The sequence below is a fragment of the Gopherus evgoodei genome, chromosome 5, assembly GCF_007399415.2.
Source record: "Gopherus evgoodei ecotype Sinaloan lineage chromosome 5, rGopEvg1_v1.p, whole genome shotgun sequence".
In the NCBI taxonomy this organism is placed as follows: Eukaryota; Metazoa; Chordata; order Testudines; family Testudinidae; genus Gopherus; species Gopherus evgoodei.
The window spans coordinates 62,039,201-62,065,815 of record NC_044326.1 but is presented as its reverse complement, the minus strand read 5'-3'; the positions used below and the strand labels follow the sequence as shown (position 1 = coordinate 62,065,815).

Sequence of the window (26,615 nt, the reverse complement as noted above, 5' to 3'; positions counted from 1 at the left end):
AGCATGTTACTCACTGATATACACAAGTGGAATGGGAATATGAACTACCCCTTCTTCTGAAATCCAATTCACAGCCTAGAGATAGGGGGTTTGTGCAAGCCAAATGGATCAGTATAATGGTAAGCATTATACTTTTGACTTACTAAGAGTTGCTGGGATGTTAGTTCACCTGCCCATTGCTGTGCTCAATCTTTGCTGCTAGACATAGCAGACATTGCCTACTTATCAGAGGCAGGAAGTGTTGTCTCCAGAACAGATACAGAGGGCTAATCAAAACTCATCAGTCAATGGGAGTCTTCCCATTGGTTTGGGCCTATGCTGATGACATTCACAGGGGGAACTGCTCACTGGCCTTCAAAGATAATCTAGAGTATGGAACAGGCAGAGAACGGGAGACGATCAAAAAAAGACACTGAAGAGTTGTGGATAGATCTCTGTAAGAAAAAAGAAATGGTCCTCTAGTTCTTATAATTGCTTAATCTTCATTGTCTTAAAATGAGACAATAAAATGTCCCTCTCTTGATAACTTGCACTTCTTATCCTTCATCACTTCCAATGAAAAGCAACAAAATAAAATCCAAAGTCAAAATTCATGCCCTGAGGTGTATGAACTTTCAGCTTGTTGTATCATTTAAAAGAGTGTGTATTTGTATTTCCTTTCATTTTGGATTAATTTGCCTTGTTAGGATATATTGATGAATGCTCAAATAATATGAAAAATCTCAAGATTCCCTAGAGATAATTTCAAAGACTTTATGCTTGTTGGTAAGATTTTCTGAATTTTATTTGTTTTGATTTAGAACAAAAGCACTCATCCATAGGCTCTAAGTGTCCTGTCAGTTATTCAAAATTATATAACCAAAATGCAATACAATTAGTTCACCCTTTCTAGCAAGGTGCAGCACATGCTCAGTTATTACCAACCACATACTATGGCCACTACAACAATCCTCCCACTTCTCTTCAAAACCAACAAATGGCCCTTTTAGCATGCCCTCAAAGTAACCAAATCATGGCAATTTTTAGACCAGGGACAGGAGATTATTTCAGAGTCCCTGGGTCCTGAAGGAGTACATCCCAACCTGCAACTACCTCTCTATTATAGGAAGGGGATCTTGCAACAGCATCTCTACTTACTGCAGATACACTACGTAGTGTATCACAGGGAGAGAGGTGGTCTCTTAGGTGAGAGAGCTGAAGCTGTCAACAACATCTCTTTCTCAGTGGGGGAAAAGTGGAACACTTTAAATCTTGTTTAAAATCAATCAGTGTTTTTATGGTGATTTTTCTCTTTTCTGCTTAAACCAAATATAATGCTCATGAAATGAACATCTCTGGAGCTTGACTCCTTCTGTGTACCCACTAAAGACCTAGAAAGCAAGTGACAATTTCAGACTTTTCTGCTATGCCCTGCCACAGTGCTTCAACCCTCATCTGGAAATGTGTCTTGAGAAGAGAAAGTTCCCCAATGGTAATAAGTGTGATAGTGGTTATTGTAAAGTACACATCTGCCCCTTAGGAACTGGACTGAAACTACAAACTCCTTTAGCACAACATCTGGTAACTTTTCAGTGGCCTAATGACCTACAGCCTGATTCATCTCCTATTGCTGTGATCAGCAACCACCCATTGAATTCAATGAGAGCTAGATCAAACCCTAGTGTGGATTCAGACACATGATCCAGAGAGTAAAAGCTCCTACATCCTATACCTGAGCTATCCAGTTAATCTTTCCCTAAACTATCCAGTCCCTTCACGATAGTTTTTTTCTTATTTGACATTGTTATTGAATTAGAAAAGGCACTACGCTGCTTATAACATTTGAGCTAGCTACATGCTTATGCTACGAATATTAGTAACTCAGAAATTATATTTAAAAATGTAAAAAGATCAATTTCAGCCTTGTTCCTTCTATTTGTCAAACACACATGGAGACATGCAGCAATTCACAGTCAACAAGTGCAGTTACCTTTAACTTTGGTGAATTTATCTCCTGTCGGTATGAAAGTTTGGAAAGGAGTGGAGGTGAATGGGGAACAGCAGACTGAGAAGATGTGGAGACAGACTGAGAGGGAGGTGCCTTGGCAGAGTGAAATGGAGGACTAGAAGGTAGATGAGAAGGAGAAGCAGAAGGCCCTTGTGTCCCAGAGGAAAGTGGGGCTGGCTTAAAACATTTAAGAGAGACAAGTAATCATGCTGTACAACCATCAGTGAAGAACATAAAGTGCAGAGAGAGGAGTAACACACCACTAACAAGCAGAGACAGAGAGACCCCTAACTGCTGTACTCAGGCTGATGTTACATTCATCACAAGTCAGTAAATCTAATATTCTGAGGAGAAATCACTCATAGACTTACCATATTCTACTTACTTCCTACTACTACCCTATCTTTAGGCTCATTTATTTGAGAAACACAAATATGGGATGGGAGTCAGTGTATCTCTTGTAATTTCATAACTGTATTCTTGGAGGCACCCTAATATGTCTTAGCCTTGATTTTGCAAGTGCTCAGCAATGAAAGTCGAAGGTGCTTAGCACCTCACCTAAGAGCTCAGTATCTTGAAGGATTGGGCCCTACATGAAGGTCTGTTAAAACTTCAAATGAAACCTGCCTTTAAATACATTATTTATAAGGGGCACTGTTGACTTAAATTAAGTCCAAATTTTAAATGTTATCAAAAGAAACTTTTGCAAAATCTAATACTTTATGTTTTTCAGAAATTACAATTAAAGCAGTTGTTCTTAGTTAAACATTCCCTCAAATATCCCTCTCATTGAAACAAAAAGGAATATCATTCTCTGTTACATGGTACCCTTATTTTCTCCAGTTTTGCTTTCTCTGCTAGATAGCTGCCATCACAATCATTCTGACCTGAAAGGCAGAATATGTGACTTTCTTTGCTGGCTCACTAGTTCTACCCTTTGAATTATTTGACAGAGTGGAAGCTCTCAAACATTGCAGAAATAAGACCCTGAACAAGACACTGCCTATAAAACAGAGCTCAGACTGAATCAACTAATTTTCATTGTGCAAGTCAAGAGAAATGCAAGGAAGTGAGAAAAGAGGATACACTGACAAAACTGAATTTAAAAAAAAATCTTACAATTTTAATAATGTAAGTGTTATTAATATCTTAAGTAAATGAATGTGTTTGTTAACAGCTATAATTTTTATACTGGGAGTGTCCCTTGAAATAACCACAGCAGTTTGTTCTCAGGGTTACATCGTAATTTTTAAGCCATGAAAACAAGTTATGAGTACTGCAAAGTGTTACAATCTATCAGGGATCACCTATTACCCATATATCTGTTTTATAGATTGGTTTGAACCAGATTAACTGCTTGAACGGTCTGACTGTTGAAACAAATTTTATATATATTAAAAAAAACAGTTACTAAAACTTTGCTTAGAAACATTAGAATTCATTTTATATAAATATCATGTGTTAATTAATTCAGGGCCATCTTGTGCCATTTAGACATTGGCATGCATTAGGGGCACTACAGAGTTGTGCTGGTCCAGGGGGACCCATGGGAGGGATCATGCTTTAGAAAGCACACATTTCATGGCCAAACTTATTCTGGCCCCTAGTTATTAGTCACATTCTTGTGACATGAACACACTATTATTAGTTTGATGGCCAAATGACACATCTGAGAGGTGAATTGCCGAGTCTCTGTAGGTATTCCTCCTCACACTTTCAGGAATGTGTGGATAGCCCTCCTTTTGGGAGCTCCCATTCTGTCAGATAATTCAAAGAATAGCACTAATGGGCCTGTGAGGAAAGCTGTGTATTCGGTCTTTCAGGTCAGAACTATTGTAATGGCAGCAGAGAAGGGAAGAGTGGAAAACAAGGGCACCATGTAACCTAGAATGGTATTTCTTTCAGTTTCAGCAAGAGAGAGATTTGAGATGAGAGTGCCATTTTATTATTAAGAATATCATATATAATTTATGTAATAGAATACAACCCTAATTATAATACTGTATGTATATGTATAGATACACAAAAATATATCAGAAAAGACTAGACTAATTATACTGGGAGTGAACTGTATGAATGTAGAAGCTAACTCTTAAGAAATTAAAATACCTCTTTATTGATACTTGATGAACGGTGTCCTTCATACGGTATCATAGGCTCGCTTTTAATTACTATTGGAGATTTTATTCTGTCATGTCTCAGTGTCTCCTCTATATACAGTCCTGGCATTTGTTCTGTTACATCAGGTGCACATCTGTAGAAATATGAATCTTGACATTTTGGCTGACCCTCTTGGATTATTGACAGGTGCTCCTCACAGATTTCCTCTTCCTGTTCATCAGTTGCTGCTAGCATTCTGGGTAGGGAGCCACATTTAGAAGGCTCAGAGACAGCAAAAGCAGTGCTCATGGTTCCATGTGCTTTTGTAGTATCTGATAAGCTTCTGGTTTCTTTAACAGTTGGAGATCCAATAATCTCTTTCAGATCTTTATATTTTCTTTCATTCATTTTGATACCATTTGTTATGGGCTTATGTGCTGTGTCCTGAAATTAGATTGTTGGAGGAAGTGATACAAAAGTACATGCAGGGAAGGGCTGAAGAAGAGATTCAGAAGACCTGAGAGAGATCTTTGGTGACATAAATGGAACAAAATGATCATCTTGAACTTGGCAAGTGATATTAGCAGGGGGCATTGGTATAGACTGGGATGCAGTTAATGCCAAAGAATTGAGTTCCTCTAGATCACAATGAAAACTGTCAGGAAAAGGTGGAGGAGTTGGGGCAGGCATGCTTGACGGTGGAAAATCAACAGTCAGTGACAACCATTCATTGGTGACAGCCTGGAGATTCCCTTTATTAGAATCTGGCCAAGGAGAGGAATGATATCTGGGAGGTGGGGATGATGCTTTGGAAGCCAACTTTAGAAATAAGGAAAAGCATAGGAATTAAAAATAAACAAACAAACAAAATTGACATTGGACTAAGATATGAGTAGCTTAAGCAAAAAAAGTTATGTGCCATCATCTGGATTATAGGATATTATTTCAGTGAGCACAAATGTCTGAAATCATTACTACATGAATCAGAATAGCTGAAAAGATATTTGAAAAATGAAACTGTATCAGGTTCTGGCCTAGGGCTTAAATGTCAAACATCAAGACAGATCTGAGTCACAGAGTATGAAGGGAGCCTAAATTTGATCTGCTAGCATTATGTTATTTACTGCTCTATGCAAGTGAGCCTATCACAAGTTGTTATATAGTACACTCAAGTCGGCTTTGATTTTCTCAAACCATTATTTTCAGAATAGTCATACTGTTAAAAGCACCTTGCTCACTGGGTTCCATTAAACACTAATACAAACAGAACAAACTAAATAATCTCTAATTTTCCTAATGTTAAATGTTTGCTGTACCTTCTTGTGGTGATCTTAAAGAAACATCTTAAAAACATTGCATACTTTTATTAAGGCATCAATAGCTACATAATGCACTTTTTATTTAAAACTGATGTAATTGTGAACAAATAAAATTACATATTTAGTTAAGGTACATACACTTAAATCTAATAGAATGTAGACAGTAAACAATCCTTTTTAAGATGGTGACAGCACAGTACATAGCAATATATTTTGAGTAGCATTACATAATATTGACTGAAGTATCCTTCTGGTAAAAGAAAAGTCCTTTTGTAAGAATGATAGACTGGAGAGTCATACGTACACTGCATCTGTAGATATCCATTGCTTCAGTAAATACTGAAAATGTATTTTTTGTTACTAGTAATCCTCAAAATTAAACTGGCATGAAAAAAATATTTTAATTTCCTTGTTAGAATAATCTAAATTCTAGACTGCACATCTCTTTAATTATCTGGCTACTTTAGATTTTAAATATTACTGTAAGAAAAGAAAATAAGGCTTTATTACTTATACAGAGTTTGAACTGGAGAGTCATAGACTGGGGAGAAGAAAGCAAATTACTTACCTCCTACTGAAGTTTTCTCAAGGTAGATGGCTTTATTTTTGAGAAGTTAGATAATTCTTTGGTATAGGATTTCCTGATATCAAGTCCTCTTGCAAAATTTAATAGTTTTGAGTTCCTTTGTTTTTGACAATGAACAGATCCCACATAATGCAAAGACTATTGAATTATCTCTCCCTCCCCAAACAACTGGAAGAGCCTCTAGAGGCAGAAAATGATATAATGGGTAACATGTTATATACATGAATAGGAGGAAGAATAAGTAAGTAGAATCCTGAAGTGAAGCCACTGATCATGCTTGTCATAAACAGATGGTTAAGGGTTAATGTCTCTTTTACCTGTAAAGGGTTAAGAAGCTCAGTGAACCTGGCTGACACCTGACCAGAGGACCAATAGGGGGACAAGATACTTTCAAACCTTGGTGGAGGGAAGTCTTTGTTTGTGCTTTTTGTTTTGTTCGTTGTTCGCTCTCGGGACTGAGAGGGACAAGACGTACACCCAGGCTTTCCCAATCTTTCTGAATCAGTCTTTCATGTTTCAAAATAGTAAGTAATAGCCAGGCAAGGTAGATTAGTCTTATGTTTGTTTCTTAACTTGTAAATGTGTGTTTTTGCTGGAAGGATTTTTACCTCTGTTTGCTGTAACTTTGAATCTCAGGCTGGGGGTTGGGGGGTCCCTCTAGTCTATATGAATCTGAGTACCCTGTAAAGCATTTTCCATCCTGATTTTACAGAGATAATTTTTACCTTTTCTTTCTTTAAGTAAAAGCTTTCTTTTTAAGAACCTGATCGATTTTTCCTTGTTTTAGAATCCAAGGGATTGACTCTGAACTCAAGAGGGATTGGTGGGGGGAAAAGAGGGGGGATGGTTAATTCCTCTTTGTTTTAAGATCCAAGGAGTTTGGATCTGTGTAAGCCTCTCAAGGCAACCCAGGGAGGGGAGAGTCTGGGGGGAAAAGGAGGAGGATGGTTAATTTCTCCTTGTTTTAAGATCCAAAGAGTTTTGGATCTATGTTCCCCAAGGAAGGTTTTGGAAGAACAGAAAGTGTGCCAGACACTAAATTCTGGCTGGTGGCAGTGTACTAGATTTAAGCTAGTAATTAAGCTTAAAAGTGTTCATGCAGGTCCCCACTTTTTGTACTCTAAAGTTCAAAGTGGGGGAAAAACCTTTACAATGCTAAACCCTAGTACTAAGTTGGGAATGCTTAAGTTTACTAAAGCCTCTCCAGCTATTGTAAGAAAAGAAGACTTAAGACACTTTTTCCACACACGTAGCCTCTTCTGAATTTATAGAAGAATTAATGGATGAGAAGTTGGCTTGAGAGATTTCAGTACAGTATTTTTTCTTCCATTTGTGTCAGTGCAGCAACTGCTGCAGAAATTCCCTCTATCACATAAAAGACCCTTGATTTTTTTTCTTAGAAAACAGATACTCACTGACATGCATGTGTGTAGACATCTGTTTTAGACTCTGTGGGCCTGATTCTTCACTTCGTTACAGTTTTATAGAGAGGTAACTGACAGAATATACCCATGTTCTCACCCTACACACTATTGTAATAATCGTTGTACAAAGTAAGGTATCATTTGAAAACTCACAATTTGCTCGTCAATATTGTCCTGATAAAATATGTGTGGTAATATTGTATGTGAAATTATAAGATTCTAGTGCAGGGGTTGGCAACCTTTCAGAAGTGGTGTGCCGAGTCTTCATTTATTCACTCTGATTTAAGGTTTTGCGTGCCGGTAATACATTTTAACCTTTTTAGAAGGTCTCTTTCTCTAAGTCTATAATATATAACCAAACTATTGTTGTATGTGAAGTAAATAAGATTTTTAAAATGTTTAAGGAGCTTCATTTAAAATTAAATTAAAATGCAGAGGCCCCGAGACCGGTGGCCAGGACCTGGGCAGTGTGAGTGCCACTGAAAATCAGCTCGTGTGCCGCCTTCGGCATGCATGCCATAGGTTGCCTACCCCTGTTCTACTGCATAGTGTTATTAACACAAGTCCAAACCGAGGTTGGCAAACATGTCTGTCTCAAACAAAGGAATGTGTGCTCTCCTTCATTTGCATTTCAGCAGTAAACACAGTCATCAAGCAGGAAGTAGGAGATAAAAGGAAGCTCAAACAGGTGAGAAAAAAGCAGCAGGGAAACTTTCCACATAAGCTTTTTGTCTCCTGTTACCCAGTTGGAAATGCTTTTCAAAAGGAGGACTAAAAATCTAAAAAGGAAGGGCAAACACCCCAAGGTACCCCACCTCTCTACTTGCCCATTGATTCTCTACACCTTTCACACCAAAAGAAGACTTCATTGGATTCTGGGAGAAGGAGTCCTGACCTAGAGGGTTTGGTTAGTAAGACTTCTGAAAGCATATGGTGAGAAACTTTGCTTGAATCTGATATGGTTTGTTAAGTTATGCACCAGTAGCATTTTGACGTTATTTTCTTGTAACCATTTCTGATTTTTGTGCCTCATTACTTGTACTCACTTAAATTCTCTCTCTTTGTAGTTAATAAACTTGTTTTATTGTTTTATCTAATCCAATGTGTTTAAATTGAAGTACCTGGGAAACTACATTTGGCTGGCAAATTGTGTGCATATTATTTCTATTAAAGTAGTAATGGACTTTATATAAACTTGTATTATCCAGTTGATGTCTGGGCAGTACAGGACTTACATTGCTAGAGGATAATCTAAGACTGAGAGTCTGTTGGGGTCACCCTGCAGTATAACCAAGGCTAGTAAGAGCCATGGGGTGGCTGACTGGTTGCAGCACACACACAGATGTACTTGGGAGTGACCTGCATGCTGGAAGCTGTTCGTGAGCAGTCCAGGCTAGAGGCTACAGCAGAAAAGTATTGTAAAAGGTACCCCAGGTTAGAGGGCAGGGTGACACAGTGCTCATCAGTCTGGACTGTACCCTGCTATGTCACAGTAACTGCATTGATATCACCATAAACCTGGTCTAACAGAGTGGAGAATAAGGCCCAGTGATCCTTATTGTTATATCAGAAACATCAAGTGCCTCTTTCCTGAAACTTAGCCATTTTTAATTCTCCATATTCTCAGAGATTTTGTCAAACCTGTCCATTGCTACTTCTCTTGTCAAACTCCTATGAAGTCATTAGGACAAAGTTCACTGGCACTTAGGGAGCTATGACATTTACATCAGCTGAGGATCTGTCCACTGCTATATTTATATTTCTATCACAACAAAGATATTTTGAACTATCCAGCAATTAATATGAAGAAATATAGATCAGGGACAGACATTCTGTTTTCTTCTTCAAGCTCTGAGAGAAAGAGACCCTTCAATACATCCTCCAAACACCTTCTGATTCCAGTCTCTTCCCCAAAAGTTGGTCTTTTCAACTTCGAAGTGAGGGAAGATGTAAAATATTTAAATATCAAATAATTATTGGTGATTTTAACTTAAACGTGAGTCTCTCATGAACTTATGCTTTGAAACCACAGCCCAGCTCTCAATGGAATGATGAGAACCTTAGCAATGAGTTATGTGATAAAAAGCTGGAAGTAGGGGGATTTGAAGATGGCTAACTACTATAAAAATTAAATTGTTGCTACCTCCAACCCAAAACTTATTGGGTGGGGAAAATATAGCAGCTGGCATTCCTGTTGACACACATTTGAAGACCAAGAACCATCTCCCGATCAAGAAAATCTCACATTTGATGCTATTAGTGTTTATCCATAGGCACAAAATTCAAAGTTCAGGCTTGTCCATCAGGGACACATTTTGGTAGCAGTTGGAAATCTTTAGGGAAAGTTGGGAAGCTTCTCCTATTCTAACATTGTAACTTAGCACTAATATATGAATAACTGTCAAAATATAGATAAAAAGGAGCAAGGTAATATATTAGTGACATCATGAAACAAAAATACACCAATAACTGAACAAAGAGAGCTTATAAACTATACACACAAAAAGAACATACTCTAAAGAGATAAACAAGTAAGGAAAATGAACATTTGAAGGGTTTTTTCCCCTCCTTGATGTTCAAAAAAGTTTTAGACTGATAACTCTCATTAACAGTAATTGAAACCGCATACAAAATCTTCATGTTTCTATTGCCGTTAAAGAGACTGTGTGCAAATCTTTGTGAGAAGGTAGTAACATTTCAGCAACTACATAACTGATCAAAGTCTGCTCATCATCAGAAAAGAACAGAACTTTCAATGGAAACCAACTTTTCTCCCATCAGCCAACATAATTTGTGATGGTTGCATAGACTGGAATGGAAGGGGAGTTCAAACACTTCTGAAAGGTTTGAGAGTGTTCATGACTAGGTGTAAGAAGCTGTAAAGAAGCTTGGTTTCAGGTTACAGCTATAAAGATCTGAACCTGAACTGTACTGCAACGTGATGACATTTGCATCGTTATAGCTTAACACAAGTGCTATCATGTTACAAAATCACCCCAAGGAGCTGGAACTATGACAAAAATCCATTTCTGGAGGATGGGTGGCAAAAAGGAGGCCAGTCACACAAAGAAGTCATTGGCTGACTCCTCCTCCTTTTCCTTGCACCCAAGGATGGACAGGGACTGAAAGATCTTCTAGGCGGTGTCATTAAAAAAAGATGTTCATATTGCAACATAACAGTCCACTGAACATAACCCACAATGCTCAAATCTGTTCCAAGTTGCTAAACATGTTTTGTTCTGGTGGGATTGATTTTCTGCCCAAACTCTGCCTGGCCATTCTCTAGATAATGTAATGGGTAATGACTAGACTTGCGGAGTTTGGGATCTACGAAGGATATTTAAAACATCTTTGGAAATTAAGCCTTTTATGTCCTAGGTTTACACTTTGAATTTTATAGACTTAGTGAAAACCAGGAAGAGGCTTAAATGCCATAGCGTATGCTAAAAAAATTAAGTTGTATAATGAAAATTTGGCAATGCAACTCTATCTTCAGAAAAAGACTGAGTTTTAAATATGATTTCTGTGGGTGGGATGCATGAATTGTTAAAAATTTTATATTAAACTATTTATTGGTTATTTTACCAAAGATGTACAAGATTGTATTAACACACTCTAGGCATGATGGAAAAACAAATCGTCCTTACCTTAGTTGAACTTAAATGGCGTATTCTATCACTAGAATAGCTTTGGGGTATTGGAGGATCAGGGTAGTCACCAGCACCTTTTGATGCATTCTTTTTGATGACTTCTACATAGGAAACAGGGAAGATGCCTTGTCTGTTGGTTCCTGGTATTTTACCTTCATACCAGTTTTGATCAACTCGCTTAAGAAGAATTACTCTGTCTCCCTGTAATGCATTATCAAAATTAATTATCAGTGGACAAGTGATAAAAATATAAACTATTCAGAAAATAAAGTTATCTCAACATATCACAGTATTTTTCATGGGGGTCCTTTGTGGCCCTGGTCAGAGCCTTCAGAATCTCCCCCACTTTCCCATTAACTTCACATAATGCTATTGTTCCAGCAAGAGAGAGCCTGTGTTGGTCTATGAATGCCATTCCTATACCAGATACTAAACAACAATTGAGGTGCACTTTGCTCTGCTTAGTGGGCATCTGAGTTCTGAATTCAAGCTCAGAACTTAGATGCCTATATGGCAATACACTATTGTTCCATTAGACTACTGACCTGGCCCTTTCCTGTGGTCAGTAATTGTGACTGTTGTATTAATTTAAATGTTTTGCTCATCGCATTGTTTGGTTTTGTATTTTTCTTGAAAATCCAGTGAAGATTAAGAAAAAGGCCATACTGAAGTCCTTTTCTCCTTATTAAAATTTTATGGACTCCTGTTTGTTTTATGTAACATATATTTTATCATGTCTCCTGCAGGACAACTTTTTTTCAATCCCTACCCTCCTATCTCAAAGTCCTCTTAGTTTTATGTGATTTTGTTTCTGTTGTTGATATTTGAGCACCATAAAAGCATCTCAAACAAAACCAAACAAGTGCCAGCTACTCTTTCATCAAAACTAGGCTATGAAGATAGCAACTCCTGTGAATATAAAATCCAGGAGTTATAAACATGAATGTTTATAATATTTATAAACAGAAGTTCACATTATAATGCTCATGTTTAATATTCACATTAAGAAAATTAATCATTCACTTCAGTCTTCCTGATTTTAGGGCATACTAAACATAGTATGGGCCTGATTCAGCAAGACCGAAGTAAATGGAAAGACTCCTAGCACCTTCAATGGGTGCTGGATCAGTCCCTGAATCACCATCAATAAGGTCATGTCCTGGGCTCAGTCATGTCAGATGAAAAATAGATCAGTGTATTCCTTCCTACCAGACCATCTGGCATCAGCCTTTTTTCACCAGGAAAGTGTGATTGGGGCAGAATTGCCATATATATACAAATTTTTCTGTGTGTTACCAGTACAAAATCTTGTTTTGTTTGAATAGTCCTAATGGCAAATGTTTTCAAGCCTGCATACCTCACGTTAAGCATCTGGATAAACAACTGATTTGCAGAGATACTGAGCACTCTTCAGCTCCCAGTCACTTCTTGTGGGTTATGAATATCACTATCATTTATTTTGGATGCTAATCATGGCCTGTGGTACCAAAATTTAAGAACCAAAGTTTGAAATTTTACATTTGCTTTACTAGTCAGTGTAGTAGGTTTTACATGGAAGATGTTTTAATATCCATATTTCTGTAATCTTTGTTCTGCGTATGAATAATGCCCTTTCATCACCAGATCATCTGGGGATTAAACATCTTATGATAAAGATGTATCACTTGGTGAAATACATTAATATTTAATATCTTGCTATGCCTAATTTGGAATTATTCCATAAATATGATTAGATTTGTAGACTTATGTTTAAGAATACCTACTGTAAATTACAATATGTTGTTGAAACAGCACGAATTAGTATTACAATTAGGAAGAAAATATTGGTGTTAAATCCAAGAGGAAATATTTCTTTAATTAGAAACTTGCACAAAATATCTTACAGCCATGATAGTAGATTCCAAACAGCACAAGTCTGTATTATAATAAAACCTCTTAAATAATACCCAAGTGTGTGACAATAATATGAGATTCGAACTTGGAATTATGGAATAGTATTTATTTAATATATTGCTGTGACATTCAGATTCCAGACAGCCCAAAGGGAGAAAGTGTCTGAACCCCAAAGAATAAGCAACTGAAGTGGTTGCATACAATGTTATAGTGTACAATTAATTATATGTCAAGTAAGATCTTTTATGAAAGCATGTAATATTCTGAACTTGATGGCCATTAGGAGATATTTATACAGGTTATGTATATGTAGAACATTGTAACTATAGCTAGGATGCAACTATAGCATCACTTCACAACGGGGGGTGGGGTGGGGTGAAGCCAGGAGGCAGGGAGGGGCACCTCTCAGGCTAATTGTTTACATGAAACTAGCTCCAAGCACCTAGCATTGTACAAGTCAGGGAAAGACAATGGTAGTCTATTTAAGTTAATGGGAAGACACTGAGGGCTTGGCTACACTGGCACTTTACAGCGCTGCAACTTTCTCGCTCAGGGGTGTGAAAAAACACCCCCTCCCCGAGTGCAGCAAGATACAGCGCTGTAAAGCACCAGTGTAAACAGTGCCACAGCGCTGGAAGCGCGGCTCCCAGCGCTGTAAGCTAATCCCCACGGGGAGGTGAAGTACGTCCAGCGCTGGGAGAGCTCTCTCCCAGCGCTGGCGCTGCGACCACACTCACACTTCAAAGCGCTGCTGCGGGAGCATTCCCGGGGCAGCGCTGTGCACTTGCAAGTGTAGCCATACCCTGAAATTGAAAAAATCCCCAGCCTTGGAAAACTCAGGCCTTGTCAACACTATACTACAGGCCGACTTACAGCCACTGCAGTAATTCCTGTGTTTTTTCCATGTGCACACTACCCTCTTTCTGTCAGTGGCATGTGTCCTCACCAGGAGTGCTTGCACTGACTTAAGAGGAGCAGTGTGGAGAGCGGAGAGCCCTGGCTGCAGCCGGGCTCCATTTGGGAGTTCTGCAGGGAGCCCACAGCCTGGGCTCTCAGCACTACTGGGGTTCACAGCTGGAACACGCTTCCCTCATCCCCCATCCCTCACTTCCCCCTACCCCTGCCACACTCAATTTAAAAAGGAACCCTACCAACAGTGAAACTGACACTCTTGCTAATTTCACAGCTCTGGCTGTCAGCCACTCTGACAGCCAACAAGCAATGCAAGTAACACAGTATCTATACAGACACCGCATTGCACAAACTATGTTGACCTAAGCCTTATGCCTCTCACAGAGGTGGATTTCCCAGGGCGATGTAGTGGGAGGAACATTGTAGTGTGTACGTTTACACAGAGTTTTCCTGCACTTTGTAACCATGAATTACCATAGTCTGAGAGAAAGAAGAAGTAAAAACAAACCCACCAACCCTGCAAATCCTGTTCAACAGTAAGGGGTTTGAAGTGAAAGCTATCCAGAAATGGAGGTCCAGCATCTAAGTGGGGTGCTGTGATGAAACACTGGATCCTCTCTATGGTAGGGGTTATGCAGGGAAACATCACAGAGGCAATAGGTAACTTGTATTAGAAAATGGAATTTAGCTATTAACCTTTTTATTACGGAGAAGGACCGGGATATCATACAGGAAGATCTGGACGACCTTGTAAACTGGAGTAATAGTAATAGGATGAAATTTAATAGTGAAAAGTGCAAGGTCATGCACTTAGGGATTAATAATAAGATTCATAGATTCTAGGGTCAGAAGGGACCAATGTGATCATCTAGTCCGACCCCCTGCACAAAGCAGGCCACAGAACCCTACCCATCCACTTCTATAACAAACCCCTAACCTATGCCTGAGTTATTGAAGTCTTCAAATTGTGGTTTGAAGACCTTAAGCTGCAGAGAATCCACCAGCAAGTGACCCATGCCCCACGCTGCAGGGGAAAGTGAAAAACCTCCAGGGCCTCTGCCAATCTGCCCCGGAGGAAAATTCCTTCCCGACCCCAAATATGGTGATCAGCTAAACCCTGAGCATGTGGGCAAGACTCACCAGCCAGCACTCAGAAAAGAATTCTCTGCAGTAACTCAGATCCCATCCCATCCAACATCCCATCACAACCACTGGACATACTTATCTGGCGATAATCAAAGATCAATTGCCAAAATTAGGCTCTCCCATCATACCATCCCTTCCATAAACTTATCAAGCTTAATCTTAAAGCCAGATATGTCTTTTGCCCCCACTACTCCCCTTGGAAGGCTGTTGCAGAACTTCACTCCTCTAACAGTTAGAAACCTTCGTCTAATTTCAAGTCTAAACTTCCTAGTGTCCAGTTTATACCCATTTGTTCTTGTATCTACATTGGTACTAAGATTAAATAATTCCTCTCCCTCCCTAATATTAATCCCTCTGATATATTTATAAAGAACAAGCATATCCCCCCTCAGCCTTCTTTTGGCTAGACTAAACAAGCCAAGCTCTTTGAGTCTCCTTTCATATGACAGGTTTTCCATTCCTCGGATCATCCTAGTAGCCCGTCTCTGAACCTGTTCCAGTTTGAATTCATCCTTGTTAAACATGGGAGACCAGAACTGCACACAGTATTCCAGGTGGGGTCTCACCAGTGCCTTATATAACGGTACTAACACCTCCTTATCTTTGCTGGAAATACCTCGCCTGATGCATCCTAAAACCGCATTAGCTTTTTTAACGGCTATATCACATTGGCGGCTCAGTCATCCTGTGATCTACCAATACCCCAAGGTCCTTCTCCTCCTCTGTTGCTTCCAACTGATGCACCCCCAATCTATATCTAAAGTTCTTATTATTAATCCCTAAGTGCATGACCTTGCAGTTTTCACTATTAAATTTCATCTTATTACTATTACTCCAGTTTACAAGGTCGTCCAGATCTTCCTGTATGATATCCCGGTCCTTCTCCGTGTTAGCAATACCCCCCAGCTTTGTGTCATCCGCAAACTTTATTAGCACATTCCTGCTTTTTGTGCCAAGGTCGGTAATAAAAAGGTTAAATAAGATTGGTCCCAGAACCGATCCTTGAGGAACTCCACTAGTAACCTCTTTCCAGCCTGACAGTTCACCCTTCAGTACGACCCGTTGTAGTCTCCCCTTTAACCAGTTCCTTATCCACCTTTCAATTCTCATATTGATCCCCATCTTTTCCAATTTGACTAATAATTCTGCATGTGGAACCATGTCAAATGCCTTACTGAAATCAAGGTAAATTAGGTCTACTGCATTTCCTTTGTCTAAATAGTCTGTCACCTTCTCAAAGAAGGAGATCAGGTTGGTTTGGCACGATCTACCTTTAGTAAAACCATGTTGTACTTTGTCCCAATTACCATTGACCTCAATGTCCTTAACTACTTTCTCCTTCAAAATTTTTTCCAAGACCTTACATACTACAGATGTCAAACTAACAGGCCTATAGTTACTCGGATCACTCTTTCTCCCTTTCTTAAAGATAGGAACTACGTTAGCAATTCTCCAGTCATACGGTACAACCCCTGATTTTACTGATTCATTAACAATTCTCGCTAACGGGCTTGCAATTTCATGCGCCAGTTCCTTTAATATTCTCAGATGAAGATTGTGCGGGCCCTCCGTTTTTGTCCCATTAAGCTGTTCAAGTATGGCTTCTACCTCAGATGTGGTAATATCCACCTCCATATCCTCATTCCTGTTTGTCATCCTTCCATTACCCCTATGCTCCCCATTAGCCTTATTAAAGACTAAGGCAAAGTACTTATTTAGATATTGGGCCATGCCTAGGTTATCCTTAAGCTCCTTTCCATCCTCAGTGTGTAGCAGTCCCACTTCTTCTTTCTTTGTTTTCTTCTTATTTATATGGCTATAGAACCTTTTACTATTGGTTTTAATTCCCTTTGCAAGGTTCAACTCTACTTGGCTTTTAGCCTTTCTCACTTTATCCCTACATGTTCTGACCTCACTAAGATAGCTTTCCTTGCTAATCCCACCCTTCTTCCACTCCTTGTAGGCTTTCTGCTTTTTCTTAATCACCTCTCTGAGATGCTTGCTCATCCAGCTTGGTCTACAACTCCTGCCTATGTTTTTTTCCCCATTTCTTGGGATGCAGGCTTCCGATAGTTTCTGCAGCTGCGACTTAAAGTAATTCCAGGCCTCTTCCGCATTTAGATCCACAAGTTCTTCAGTCCAATCCACTTCCCTAACTAATTTCCTTAATTCTTTAAAGTTAGCCCTTTTGAAATTAAAAACCCTAGTCCCAGATCTATTTTTGTTTATCCTTCCATCTAGTTTGAACTGAATTAGCTCATGATCACTCAAACCAAGGTTGTCCCCTACAACCATTTCTTCTATGAGGTCCTCACTGCTCACCAAAACCAAATCTAAAATGGCATCCCCTCTTGTCGGTTCTTCAACTACTTGGTGAAGGAATTCATCAGCTATCACATCCAGAAAAATCTGATCCCTACTATTCTTGCTAGCACTTGTACTCCAGTCTATATCTGGGAAGTTAAAGTCTCCCATGATCACACATTTCCCATTAGTGTTTACTTCCTTGAAAACATTAAAGAGGTCTCTATCCATATCCAAATCAGATCCCGGCGGCCTGTAGCACACCCCAAGCACTATCTCAGGGGAGGCTCTAGTAGCTTTCTTTCCCAGTGTGATTTTTGCCCAGACAGACTCTGTCTTGTCCATTCCATCACTTCTTATTTCTTTACAGTTAACCTCCTCATTGATGTACAATGCTACTCCACCACCTTTGGCTTTATTTCTATCTTTCCTAAACAGCACATAGCCTTCAATACCTGTACTCCAGTCATGATTACTATTCCAGCACGTTTCTGTTATCCCTATAATATCTGGTTTCACTTCGTGCACCAGTAGCTCTAGTTCCTCCATTTTGTTCCCTAGGCTCCTCGCATTAGTGTACAGACATCTTAATTTTTGCCGTTTGGCTTCATTTGCTGTTTGGCTTCAACATAGAAGCATAAAGCCTGAGATTGTGTCTTCCTGTTTATTTTCTGTGCAACTTGTATTCGTTTGTTCTCCCTTTGAGTCCTCTTCTTTGACTTTTCTACTGAATAAACTTTTTCTTTATTTTTACCCCAAGCAGGTCTCTGGTATGCAAACAGTGTGAAGTGTGTGCACCAAAGTGAACTGATTGCTGGGGGCAGGTTTTACTCCTTCAGAGGTGTCAAACCAGAGAGGAAAAGTCTGAGTATCTTGTAGTTAAGAATTCAGGGAGACAGATCTGCGGGGACTTGGGATCGGAAGGGGTTGCTAAGGTCATCCTGCAAAGAGTAAATAGGCTGGTGGAAGCCAGAGTTGAGACCTATTTGTAGGCTGTCAGGGTTCTGAGTCATAGCAGAGTAGTATTAAGGAACCCAAAGTTATAAGGCAGACTGTGACAGAACTCCTTATTGGCTTGGGTAATCCACAGTATGTCACAGGGGCTTCCAAAAATGTCCATAGACAAGCCATCAGAGTTTTAAAATCTCCTGTTATATACCCAGAACAGTGGGTGCACCTATAAAATTGCAGGCCCCACAACTGTGGTTGAGGAAAGAGGCAACTGAAAAATGTGTAGATGGGTAATATACATGCAACTTGGGCAATTAGGCATCCAATTACCTGATTTGTACATGCAACTTGATGTTTGCATGTGCAAATCAGGCAAGTACAACCTAATTACCTGTTTTGCATAACACATTTACATCACTTCACAAATGTAGAGATAGATACCTGGAGATATGAAGCGAAGAAGGTTAATTAAGTTCTCTGCAAATATCCCACTAGTTGTATTTTGTTTTGTGTGTAGCCCATCTGCGATTTCAGAGTAGGTGAAACAATAGCATTTACATTCAAGTTTTTAAGTTTTATTTATAAACAGTTATTCAGTGTAGATGTTTTTCACTGAAGATAACTCTAGATGTTACCTTTCTCAATGATAGTTCCACATTTGTGTCTGCACTGAAATTATATTTGGCAATAGCTTCTCCAATCTCTCCAACTTGTGCTGGAGGAGGTGGCCTGGCAGGCTGTGCTTTTTCTGGGGGAGAAAGTTTCTGAAAGGAGAACATGAATTTTTTTTGCATTATTTCCATGTAATTTGTGCATCTATTTTAAAAACTAATCCCAGAAATTAAAACAACAGACCAACCTCAACATAAGAAATTGGGAAAATTCCAACTCTTCCATAGTGCTCTCCCTCATACCAGTTTTGATCTATTTTCCTGAGGATATAGACAGTATCTCCTTTCTTAAAGGACAGTTCCCTGTAACAGATTTATTTTAGTCAGACATTTTCAGATTTGTGATTGAGCTGCTCTAATTGCTTCAGAAGTTCTAGTGCTGTTTACACATGTAATTTAACAACAATTATCCGAGGAAGGAGCATCATAGCTGTACTGTGTATCCCAGTGAGTAATATATAATGAAATAATTGTAAATTGCAGATTGGCACAAGCAGCAATGTTTGGATTCAGAATCAGATCTGAATCTGAAACTTGGGGTATTTGGGTTTGGATTCTGGTTTTGGTCCACTAAAGAGATAGGCCTGATCTACATCATAGCCCCAAATACATGTGGATCTGCATGCAAGTTCGGTGTCTTCTGTCCCTCCTGTGTGGATGCTACTTCAGCTGCTGATCCATAGGTGGACAGGAGAGCCTTTTGTTGCTCCCTTTTATAAAAGCAGAAAGGCTCACTACACTGCACATTCCTGCCATATCTCCATGAATTACCCTACTCTACCCCAACTAGTTGGCTCAGGCACCCTCCTGCCCTGACCCACTCATCCCACTCTGCATGGTTCACTGGTTTAAAGGACAAGATTATGTTCTGTATAAACAAACATTCCATTTACTGTGCATGAAGATTCAGTCAATAGCTATCTTTGTGTGAATTACTAATACAGGTGCACATAACAGTCCTTTATATTTAGGTCAAAAGGGCATCAAAAGACATGATGAGAGGTCTATGTCATTGTTCAAATGTAAAAGTTATTGTCAGGATAGTTTTTGAATAGTTTTTGATCTCAACTGTTTGTAATACTCTAAGAAATATGAAATAATTTTCCTTTCCCTATCAAATTTATCTTCTCTTCTTTAAATACAAGTTCAAATTCTATTTTCAATTACAACCACTTAACTCAATGAACTTCAGTGGAGTTATGTTACTATTAATGAGAGCAGAATTTGGTCCACTCTATTTTTTTTTGTCCTGATTCTCACAGAATATACCCCTTTGAAATGGGTCTATGTTGAAAATCTTGGTCAAGATTTTAAAAGCTGGCTAGTGATTTTGGTTGGCTCCGTTTTTTGGTGTCCAAATTGGCAAGTGCTTAGCACTTTCTGAGAATCAAGTCCCTTTAAAGTATCTCAAGTTGGACACCCCAAAATTCAGGTATCCAATATCACTAGTGACTTGAAAATCTTGGCCACTGTCTTCTCTCCTATATTATCCCTCTACTTTTCAAGCTCCATATCCCCATAACCTACTCCGCACACACTTCTAGATGCCCTTAATTTTAAAGACCCGGAGCATAATTTAGGTGACATAATGTTAGCCCCTCATTTATGAAAAAAATGGGATAAACACTGGGGATCTTATGAGACAACATGGATGATGGAATGTAGGTGCACTTTTGGATCTTTTATAGTCTACAGCAAGGCTCAGCAACCTTTCAGAAGTGGTGTGCCGAGTCTTCATTTATTCACTCTAATTTAAGGTTTTGTGTGCCAGTAATACATTTTAACATCTTTCTCTAAGTCTATAATATATAACTAAACTATTGTTATATGTAAAGTAAATAAGGTTTTTAAAATGTTTAAGAAGCTTCATTTAAAATTAAATTAAAATGCAGAGCCCCCTGGACTGGTGGCCAGGACAACAGGGTAAAAATATGTGCTGAGGATGCAAAGCCACTCCCACATTTGAACAAATATCAGTGTTTCATCATTCAAACATTTTAAATATGAAATAGCTTCTTACACAGCTTACTTATTCATGGGCTACTGCTTAGGCAGAGCAGAGTTCTGGGTAGCTTCTTGAGGCTGGTATCCCTCAACAGAAATGTACTGCTGACACTGTCACAGTCTTTGACCATTGGCTGAGACAGGTGTTGCCCTTGCATTCATACATACTCTTAACTAACAAAACTTTAATACTTACTTAGAGGTCTGAGCCTTAAAGTCATATACAGCTCGAGCTGGCAGCCTCTGAAAAGCAAAGTAATTAATACTTACATGTAATATTATCATATTATAAAAATAATGTTTAGCCTGTAAAAATATAAACCAAGATTTTCAAAGATGGGTGCCTAAAGGTTACACTTCTTTTAAATTCATATTCAAACACTTGCATGCGTGGGTTTATTTTCAAAAGCATGCAGTACCCTCTGAAGTAAATGGGAATTGCTGAGTGCTCAGGACTTTTGAAAAGAAAACCATTTATTTAGGTGCCTAAAAATAGACATAAGAACCTAACATTAGGCAGACATTTTTAACATTTTACCTTTATATTTAAAGTTAGCAAAGTCATACTTCTGCAATGTTCTACTTCTCTGATCTTTTTCCATTAGAGTCATCTTGAGGATTGCTTATAACATTAGTAGTTATATAGTTTCAGACTGAAATGTGATTTTCAATTTGATTAGGAAGGAATAGCAGAACATTGTCCCTGCACTTGGAACCTGCCTTTTTTCCCATTAATTAGTTCACACTGTGGCAGTTTCTTTCAGTGAAGAACAAGAGCTAGACTCCACTCTACTTGAAGTTCTGGAATAGCCTTCCAAGGGGAGTAGTGGGGGCAAAAGACATCAAGCTTAGTCTTAAAGCCAGATATAAGTTTATGGAAGGGATGGTATGATGGGATAGCTTAATTTTGGCAATTGATCTTTGATTATCAGCAGGTAAGTATGCCCAGTGGTCTGTGATGGGATGTTAGATGGGATGGGATCTGAGTTACTACAGAGAATTCTTTCCTGAGTGCTGGCTGGTGAGTCTTGCCCACATGCTCAGGGTTTAGCTGATCGCCATATTTGGGGTCGGGAAGGAATTTTCCTCCAGGGCAGATTGGCAGAGGCCCTGGAGGTTTTTCGCCTTCCTCTGCAGCGTGGGGCGTGGGTCACTTGCTGGTGGATTCTCTGCAGCTTGAGGTCTTCAAACCACAATTTGAAGACTTCAATAACTCAGACATAGGTTAGGGGTTTGTTATAGAAGTGGATGGGTAGGATTCTGTGGCCTGCTTTGTGCAGGAGGTCAGACTAGATGATCATATTGGTCCCTTCTGACCCTAAAGTCTATGAGTCTACTTCTCCCAATAGGAGTTACATAATAGTAGTCTTATGAAACCTAGGACCTAGTAGGTCTGATCTCAAATCTCCTAGGTAATAACATTATATGCTACCATTAAACCAGCAGATTGGCCCAAAGCAAAGGTTCTTAAGCTATGGTCCCATGACCATTCATTGCCTGAGGAGAGCTGATTGACACCCTCTGACCAACTCACCTTGTTCTTGGCTACTAAATTACAATAAAAGGCAGTTTAAAATAAATTAAATACTTTTTTACTACTAGTCTCCCATGTCGTGAGAGGGAGAGAACATGGTCTGTCTCATTGTGAAGGACAGGGTAGTCAGTCTGTGAACTCATGAGTGAGGGGGAAGATGATACACAAGATAAATCTCTGTATAAATGTGGCTCTATGAAAAAGCTGAACCACCTCTGGTCTAAAGACATTGTTTGGTTTATGAGAATTTACCCCCCTCAATTGCAATGGGAGAAAAACCCTCGAAAAAAAGTTTGGAGAGGTTCTTGGTTCTAAAACTAGAAAAGTTCTAAAATAAACTCAATAATACATTCCACACATACATTCCAGGGTTTCCCATTCCTTCTACTATGCTGGCATTTCATGCTGCCTTTATGCTTTCTCTCTCTTTTTAAGGTTTTAATTTTTTTTTGTCTGAAGCATAAGCAATCACTATGTAATTAGAATAATCAATTAAAAAATTTTGCCATAGAAACTAGGGACAGTGCTAAAAGTACTCAAACAGACTCTTGCATAGGAAAAAATATAAGTGATTTTGGAGCAGAAATCTTCTTCCTGGCAGCCCTAAAAGCACCTGAGACAGTTACTCAGTATATTAGCCTGCACAGTCATTGGTTTTCATCAGAGCCTTCACACTAGAACTGCCATTTTCCTCTAGATTATTGTCCCATCTGCCATCTCTCAGTCCTTTCTGACATAAAATATCAGCAGACTCCCAGCAGGAGTGTCCTGGTCTATTTAAACATCAGGAGAAAATACAATTTCATCTTAAGTACTAATCATTAAAGAAAGATAAATATGTTGTTCTTCATGCAACATTAAAAACAATTTCTATTACCCTCTCTTCAGGACTGGTTGTCTAAATGCTCCTATGATCGTCATCATTACAGTTTTTTAACATCACACAAAACTTTATCTTGTAAATGTTATTGGATTGTCTCATAAATGCTCTTTTGGCTTTGGATGCCGCTCAGTTATTCATTCCTGTTTAACTACCTCTCTGTCTGGAATTCCTCTTCTCTCCCGTGGAGTACATCGACCCACATCAGTCAAAGCAGAATAGCTCCCAGGAGACTCCTGGTCTACTGCAAATAAAATGTCATTGCATGAATCTTAAGTCGGAAGCAAATTAATTCTGCGGTGCTGCTACATTTTATTTAAAGGGAAACTACACCTAGAAATGGAGTGCTTTTCATTCCCCTTTAACAGAAAAATTACATGACATTAATGATGATTAAAATATCCTTTTTAAAGGGAAAAAACAGACAATAAATCCCTACCACAAATGTTCATCTGACCCACAGTAGAGATGGAGTATAGTTCCTGCACTACCAACATAAACAAATACATCTTGGGTTCAAATACAGAAGGGTTCAAGAAACATGTCTGAGTCATAACAATGTAAACACATAATTACATGCATGGATGGTGTTTAAAGCATGCCACAATGAGAGAAAGCTTAACAAGATTTTTTTTCTGCAATATGGATTTCCCTTTTACCTGAGGCATTCATTAAGTTGCACGTGGAAAATTAAAAGTCTGTTATTGTCATATAATAACTTTTTATGTTAAGATACGGAGTATAAATCATTACTTACCAGTCTGAGGGCATATTTGCTGTAAAGCACAGTTTGCTATTGTCATTATGTGCATATTTACTTTAATAAATTTTGAAAAAATAAAATAAAATGAAGAGTTCTTAAATGAAAGGCTTGCACTCAATATGGTCCTGTGGGCTGCTTGTGTGAAATTAAAACAAAGGGAATTATTTCAAGCCTATGGTAATTTTGGAGATTAAGAGGAGATGGTTCATTCACTCATGAGAGTTCCGCTACTGTATTTTTCTAGTGCCACATTGACATCTGCTAGTGAAGAGAACAATAATAATGTTTGCTTCTCTTTTTTCAGTTCACATGATCTGTTCCTACCAAGCCTCTCTCTCTGTCAAGAAGTACTACTGAGAACAAAGAACTGAAAGCATTTAATTCATCACTTTGGAGTCAAACTTCTTTGACTCTTACAGAAAAACCAGAGATCTCAATGCTCTCTGGTGTACTGCACTCTAAAAAGCATAGCTCTAAGGCAACTGATGTATAATGGAGGTTTGTAGAGCAGTGATGGGGATTGGAAAGGTGTATTAATTGCTCATCATAAACTTACTCACAGCAGCAGGTACATTGTGGCAATTCTGGAAATCTCTTAAACATGCATAAGTGCTTTCCTGGATTAGGGGTACTTTCCTGAATGTGGGCCTATGTTCCCTGCACAGGCATAAAGTCTCCAGATGTTGGGATATATGCACTGTATCTTTAAAACTATAGTAGTAAGCCAGGTAGGAAGGGTACTGAGAAGGTTTTGGCCAGAAACACTGCAGTGGAGCAGAGCAAACACTGCAGCTTAAGGAATAACACAGTTTAGTTTATTTCACTAAAGCTCCTTGTTCTAAGTTATAAGAAGGTCTTCTGTGATTCTTTATGACATGACACCAGAGACCCCTGCACAGGTATTCTCTTCCCTTTCTTTCAGTGCAGCTGTGCCTCACAGAAACACAACTGGTCCCACAATACATAGCATGGAACGAAGCACATATTAGCATAATACTTTGGTTATCATCAGCTTGGGTACGAGGCCAATGGAACATCCTGCTAACATGCATTGTATACTATATATTAAGGAACTGAGTGTCACTGCAATACTTCCATCTTCATCATATCAGGTCCTGCATCGTCACTGAAGCCATTATATGCAACGGTTATTTTTTAAGTTGTGAATTTCCAATCTGTTAAGGTTTGGATTGGTGGTCATTTTATTTAAGCAACCCTAGCAGTTACACAAAATAGCTTTGAAATTGTACACATCTATCAGTATTATGGAATTTCTGTCCAATCCATACAATGGGCACTGAACTGCCCTTGCTCTTTTGAGTCACCTTTGTGTGTGTGTCTGAAGGGGGAGCAAAGCAGTAGTAGCCAATGGGAGGGTTACTGAGCCATTCTACCTGTGCAGGGAAAATTGCCGGAGGGATTAGAGGCAGCATGTTCAGCAGTTACGTCTTACTGCTGCTCCAAAATGGAGTGGTGTGTGCTCTGTAAGGGTCAAGCTGCTGGAGGGCTGAGCGTACCCGCAGGGCTAGAGACACCCTTATAGTAGGTTAGTCAGTTGGCAGCCAAAATCTTGTCCTGTTCCTGCCTGGGTATTCTAGGGTGCTCCCTGTCCCCTTTTCACCAATATCACATGTATAAAAGACAAGCTATAATTTAAATCTGTAAATATTATGAGGGAGGGGAGACATGATACCTGGTAGGTCTTGTTTGATATGACATCCTGTTGACTAGGGCAGGATTCTAAATGGGGACTGAAACACTATGGAGAGACTGTACTTTGCTGCTTCTCAGAGCAAGGAGAACAGTACACACCTAACTATGCTTGCCAGTGATAACAACATGCTTGCTAGCTGGCTGGGCTGCTGGACATGCCCCTCTCCCTGCCATCGGTATCCTATTGCAGACATGATCGATGGACAAGAGGGCTAGTTGTGATACCTCCTACTGCTCTCAAGTCCTGGGGAGAGATCCCTCTCTCCTGTTTTCTTGGATCCTTTCTTGGGCAGGATTTTGCTGATAATCTGAAGTGTAGAATTTCAATATCAATATATTATGAAAAGTGCATTTCATATAAAACATATAACTCAGCTAAAAATAATGTGGACTGCAAAAAATTATTTTAAGAAACGCACAAAGACAGGACACAAAATGGTAAAGTTCCTGAGATCATTATTTCCAGAAGAAAACCTGTTTGGAGCTATATTTGAAAAAATAGGGACAGATTGAGCTTTCACTTACTTCAGTGTAAATCTAGGGTAAGCCCAGTGACTTCAAAGGAGTTGCTTCCAATTTGTGCAAATACAAATGAGAGCTGCATCTAAATCCTTTTATACACATTTCTGGTTCTGTTTATAATGACTCATTATGATTCAATGCCAGGAAATAATTAAAGACATTTCAAAACCATGACTGATGAAACTAATGATGTTTTGCAAGAGAGGTTTTACTGACTCCATTGTGTATTTTATTTAACTCATTAAGATAACACAGC

General features: G+C 38.9%; 1 protein-coding gene across 4 annotated transcripts in view; it reads right to left on the bottom strand.

Annotated features, from left to right (window-relative positions):
- SORBS2 (sorbin and SH3 domain containing 2) overlaps positions 1-26,615 on the bottom strand; it is a 248,694-nt gene that overhangs the window by 14,578 nt on the left and 207,501 nt on the right. For 3 of the 4 annotated variants that reach the window (XM_030563381.1, XM_030563382.1, XM_030563384.1), the window contains 5 exons: positions 23,517-23,605; positions 21,144-21,190; positions 19,132-19,246; positions 18,908-19,036; positions 11,064-11,267 (listed from right to left, as the gene is read on the bottom strand). In XM_030563381.1, coding sequence (XP_030419241.1) covers positions 11,064-11,267; positions 18,908-19,036; positions 19,132-19,246; positions 21,144-21,190; positions 23,517-23,605 — 584 coding nt within the window. The remainder of the gene's footprint in view (positions 1-11,063; positions 11,268-18,907; positions 19,037-19,131; positions 19,247-21,143; positions 21,191-23,516; positions 23,606-26,615) is intronic. The other variant, XM_030563383.1, reaches the window with a different exon arrangement.